The 6000-nt window shown below is 37.1% G+C and overlaps 1 protein-coding gene across 1 annotated transcript in view; it reads left to right on the top strand.

Moving 5' to 3' along the window:
- Window positions 1–6000, top strand: part of BMP2K (BMP2 inducible kinase) — a 178973-nt gene that overhangs the window by 78939 nt on the left and 94034 nt on the right. Inside the window, exon 4 of the mRNA XM_006885292.1 lies at window positions 3278–3420. Within this exon, the coding sequence (XP_006885354.1) occupies window positions 3278–3420 (143 nt within the window). The remainder of the gene's footprint in view (window positions 1–3277; window positions 3421–6000) is intronic.

Genomic DNA, 6000 nt, shown 5'->3' with positions numbered 1-6000 from the left:
TCACCAAGTTGTGCCAAGAAATCTGGAGAACAACCACTTGGCCAACTGACTGGAAGAGATCTATATTTGTTCCCATCCCAATGAAGGGTGACCCAACTGAGTGTGGAAACTACAGAACAATATGATTTAAATAAATACTGTATTTATTTACTCTTTTCCAAAGATTTGAGTTTTGTTATTCAGCTTTTTTTGGCCCAGAGAGATCTCTGCATGGAAGAAGAGAAGTAACATTTGTTTAAAAATTCCTCTTCTGATTACAACGTGGAAAGTTTGAAAGAATTGGAATGCTTTCAAAGTTACGATTTTAGCTATTAAATCAGATGATTGAACACGAAGGAAGTATTTTTCAACTTGTTTAATTTTTAGTAAAAACCAATTTAAGGAAAGACAGACTCAGAGAATCTGACAAACACAGGGTAGAAGAAAGAGCTGTTAGGTAACCAAGAGCTAGCTGAAGGGAACTTATGGTTCTGAAAGCTGAGAATTAGTTATTTGGCAAATTTTAATGTTCTTTATGCTTTAAGGTTCTAAGTAAAAAAAAAAATCCAAAAAATAAATTCAGAAGAGACCAAAGTTTAATATTTATTTAATTAGGAACAGATTGTGCATGAACCCTGTTAGTTTGTCACAGTAGCAGCTCTTCATTCATTGATTCAGCTTAATAAAGGAAAGTTTCAAGTTAATATAAACCTACTTTTTTGTATTCTCAAATGTCATTTGTATCAGAATACTCTGAAAATATGAGGTTGGTTAATTTTTTCTTGATAAATAAGAATTATCATTAATTGATTATCAATCCTTTTAATATATTTTAACACATAATAATTCTCTTCAGGCTCAATGATATGTTTGAGTATTTAGATTAAGTAAATTCCTATGTTTTATTATCTCTTACTTTGTCTAGAGAATTAGTCTTTTAACTGATCTGTTTCCAATCTTTCATCCTCCTCTGTTCTAATAAGGGAGATCTTTTAAAAAGTTCAGTCAAGAAGTATCCTTATTTATTGAGATAAATCTAAACTGTCACTCTCATCCTTTTCTGCTTTGTCAATCTCTTTTCATATCCTACTTTTCCGTACTTCTTCAAAATACTGAAGTTCAATGATGTCAGTTTGAAGACTCAGGTATCCCTGATTCAGGCTATGGTCTTTTCAGTTATTTGCTATACATCTGAGAATTGGACAGTGAATAACAGGAGAATAATTGATGGTTTTGAGGTGGGGTGTTGAGAAAAGAGTGCTGAATATCTATGGACTGCCAGATAAACAAACAGATGTATCATGGAAAGGATGCAACAAGAGAGCTCCTTGGAGGCAAGGGTGGTGAAGCTGAGGCACTCATACCCTGAGCATGTTGCTAGGAGAGGCTACTCCTTGGAAAGGGATATCATGCTTGGAAAGGTGGAAGGTCAGTGAAAGAGAGGAAGACCCCAATAACATGGATTGACACAATAATACAGATTAACTTGGTGATGGTAGGAATGGGGTCAAGTATATCAGATTTGGTGAGGATGGCACAGGATAGGGTAAGATAAAGGTCTGTTGTTCATAGGGTCATTATGAGTCAGTTCTACTGTCTTCAACGACACCTAACAAAAATAACATAGACCTTTCTTTCTGCTTCTTCCATTCTGACTCATAGCTGCCCTATAAGACGGAAGAGAACTGCCCCCGTCATGCTCTGATGTTGAAAGCATTTACAGGACTATCTTGTCTTACCTTTCTTCGATGGAGCAGTTTATAAGTTTAAACCACTGACTTTTTGGTTAGCAGCTTAACCCTTAACCTATTTAGCTAGTAGTTAACTCTTTTATTACATATATACACACAACACATACTGACTTTTTAAAAAATTACTCAAAGTTGAGAAACTTTTTGTCAGGCAAGAGACAAGTGTGTATGTTATTTGCTGATGTTCTTTTTTCACATTTCTGTCTGTTCTGTTTGTATTAGGCTCCTAGATTTTCCAAACAGCTTGTGTTCAACTACTAACCTAAAGGTCATTTCATTGATTCAGATCCATCCAGTGGTATCCTAGAAGAAAACTTGACAGTCAGCGCCCCTTAAGATTGTTGTTGTTAAGTACCTTTGAGTTGAGCACCACTCATAGCAACATTATGAACAAAAGACCTGAACCTGTTCTATAAGTATTGCTGTTTCTCTAAGTTCATAGAGTTTCCAGAGGCATGTTCTTTAGGAATTGGATGCCACTCCTGCTTCCAAACCTGTCTCAATCTGGGAACTCCACAAACACTGTCCACCATGGGTGATCCTTTTGGCTTTTGGCATTTGACATACCAGTGGCACAGCATTCAGTATCACAGCACCCCCAAGTTACCTCAGTACTGTGTGTTGACAAACCAGTGCTGTACCATGTAGAATAGTGTTTGTACCAAACACAGTTACCACCCTCGGGCCCAACGGACTTTTAAATACCCAGGCCCACACACCACATGTCCAGTCCACAGCTCATTGTTAGTTAAATCCAACAAATCAAATCAGCTCACATGATTGTGAATGAAATAAAAACACATAAAACAGTCCATACCCTGCCTTCAAACAGAACACCTTTCAGAATCCAGACAACTTCACACATGAGTCTCCAAATGAGGTTTAAAATTCAGCCATGAAAATCCTATGAATTGGACCTTTCTAGAACATACAAGGCCTACATGAGTCAGAAGGGGCTTGACAGCAGAGATTTTCTTTCTCTGCCTTGTTAATTAATCTTTAGTTTTAACATAAATAGTACTCGTTCTTCTTGTCTACCTCCTTCCTCTTCAGTTTTTCTTCTCCAATTTAAATGTAGCCCTACCGTATTAAAAAATGTTATATTATTTTGTGTAATTATGATTATGTATTTATTTGATTATTGAATGTTTCTTTACCTAAAGAATAAAAATTCCGTGATAATTAGAAACTGATTTTTGTTCGTCATTGTTTATGCAATAACTAACAGTTTTGAAAACTTCTAGCAAATATAAGATGCTGATGTTTATAAGGTACATTCTCATTTCAGAGATGTTAATATGCTAAAAATTAATCCAGTAATATTAGCAGAACATTATCTCAAGATGTTGTGATCTCTGAAATGTAAAAAAATGTGGAGTGGGGAAAAAGTGCTTCTGAGTTACTAATATAAAGTATAATAAGCCACCTTCTGAATTATGAAAGATGTACTTCCCATTATCTGAGAGACCATGGACACATGTCTTATTTTCTTTGTGATACATTTTAATTTGAAAAAAATGCTTTCTCAGATTTATCTTTTTGGTTAGCCGGTCAGGTAGTGAATGAGATGAACAAGAAGCTGCAGACAGGATTTACGGAATCTGAAGTGCTGCAGATATTCTGTGATACGTGTGAAGCTGTTGCACGATTGCATCAATGTAAGACTCCAATAATTCATCGAGATCTGAAGGTGAGCTTTGAGACCACTTTCAGCTTAGTAAAAAGATTGAAATTTTGGAATGAAAATGTTGTTGGACTATTTTCATATAAACAAGGCTTTATTTCTGCTACTGAGATTAGTGGCTCTCTGCTGCTGCATTTCCTGTGGTCATGACCGACTCTAAAAAAAAAAAAAGAAGACCGACTCCATGTTTAAAACTGTGCTTTCTGTAAAACTGCGGTTCCCAGCATATGATCATAGAGTTGACCTTTGTGCCCCTTCTCTTTTTATGTAGTTGACTTCTTTGCAAGTTTTATATGAGGAAAGAAATCTGTCCTTTTGTTTTGAATAGAATGTGCACATCACTGGTACAGGTTCAGGGGACTTCAGTCATTTTTCACTAGCTTTATTTCTACTTACTGTTGTCCATACCAGGGTGTTTTCAGGAGATGTTAGAGGGGACCTATAAATGAGTCTCTTTACCTATAATTTGGGAGGTTCTAAAGGTAATTTCATCTTTATGGAAATAGTTTACTAAATCTTGTCAGAATTTAAAAGAAGATGTCACTGTTTCCTGTCACTTTAGCCATGAAAGCACAGTGTAGGGAACTATGTGGTAAAAGGTGGCAAACTAAAGGAGAATTGGCGTTTATCTCTACAGAATTGAGTCCCTTAGATCACCAGAATAGCGCTTATCAGTTCTCTTATATATGAAACTTTTTTCTTTTTTCTCTAATAATTTGATATTCTCTTAAGTTAAAACTCAAGAAGGCATTACAATTCAACTGTCTGATTTTGCACAGTTAATATTTCTCATGTTTAGTTCTTTTCTTTCAAACAGGCATTTATGTTCAAACATTTGTAAAAAGTCAGTAAAATGAAATATAAGGAATTCTAGTGGTACAAGAACATTAAGCATGCAGTTGTTACCAAAGATTGCAGGCTCAAACTCATCCAGCAACCACATCTGTGCTTGAAAGACCTGGTGAGCTGCTTCCATAAACATAACAGTTAAGAACTCTGTCATGTGGAGTGGCTGTGAATTAAAATGGATTTTCAAGTACCTAACAGTACCAGAATGACTATAGAAGAAAAAAATGTAAAATAAGAAAAGTGTTTGTTTTGACTGTTTCTAAGCATTGTTTAATATTTAATCTCAGCAACTCGGCAAGATAATTATACTTTTCTGTATCTTATAGTCTAGGAAGCTAAGAATGAAGCATTACGCTATTTAGGACTATCTATTTTCATAAACTGTTTTCTGTATCACATTCTTTTGAGCAACTGAGAAGACACCAGTAAAGAAAATTCAGTGTGAACATTTTGAAAGGGTTAAATTATCTAGAAACTGTGCACATAATTGGTTTATTAGGTGGTGCTGTTATGTGCTGTTGAGTACATTTCCTAGTGATCCTATGAGGACAAGTCATGGTGACTCTGAACAACAGATCATGGAGTCCTGTGCTATCCTTTGCCATCCTTATCATCTCTGATATTCTAGCATCCGTTGTTACAGTCACTATGCTCATCTATCTTGTGGAGGGTCTTTCCTTCCTTCCTTCCTTCCCTGACCGTCCACTTTTTCAAACATGATGTCTCTTTCTAAGGATATGTGCCTTTCATGCTGAAGACCCTGATTCAATTCCTGATAGGAGCACTTGATATGCATCTACCACCTGTCTTTGGAGGAAAATGTGTTGCTGATTTATTTTAGTTACTACAATTCTCGTCATCAAAAGACAAATTACATTGGGACAGTTTGCTGTCAGGGACCTATCCAGAGTGCTGAAAAGCAATGATGTTAGTCTAGAGACTAAAGAACACCTAATCCAGGTCATGGTCTTTGCAATTACTTGTTAAGCTTCAGAGACTTGAACAATGACTAAGGATGACAGAAGAAGAATCGATACCTTTGAGTTGTGGTGCTAGAGAAGAGTCTTGAACATGCCATGCACCACCAAGAAAACCAGTAAGTGTCTCTTGGAGAGGGTTAAATCAAGTCTCTCCTTGGGGCCTAGGATTTTGAAGCTCCATCTCACATACTTTGGACACGTGGCCAGGATAAGACCAGTCCTTAGAGAAGAACATCATGCTCGGAAGGGTGGAGGGACAGCGCAGGAGAGGAAGACCTTGGATGAGATGGATTGATAGAGTGACTGGGGCAGTAGTATGTTGGAGTTAGTTAGAGAGGCTCAGAACAGGATGCGGTTCAGAACTGCTGTCCATAGCATCATTATGGGTTGCAGGTGACTCTACAGCACATAACAACAACAATAATAACAACAGGTAAGACATATGGAGCTCTGGTGGCGTAGTCAATAGGCCCAAAGATGGTGCGTTTCTGGAGGCTCAAATACACCAGCGACTCCACAGGAGGAATATGGGTAATTTCCTCCTGGGCGATTTGTTGTTGTGTGTATTAAGTTGGAACTGACTCATAGCTGACCCTCTGGTGGGTTTTCTAAGGCAGTAAATCACACGTGAGGGGATTTCTCAGTCCTTTTCCTGAGGAGCATCAAATGGATTTGACCCAACTACCTTTGGGATTGCAACACAGCTTCTTACCACTAGGCCACCAGAACTCCCTGTGTGATGTGTTTTTTAATTGTT

The sequence above is a fragment of the Elephantulus edwardii genome, unplaced genomic scaffold (genome assembly GCF_000299155.1).
Source record: "Elephantulus edwardii isolate Elephantulus edwardi_28Jun2011 unplaced genomic scaffold, EleEdw1.0 scaffold00042, whole genome shotgun sequence".
Taxonomy (NCBI): Eukaryota; Metazoa; Chordata; class Mammalia; order Macroscelidea; family Macroscelididae; genus Elephantulus; species Elephantulus edwardii.
The sequence above is the reverse complement of the archived record's forward strand: the minus strand, read 5'-3'. Positions and strand labels throughout refer to the sequence as shown.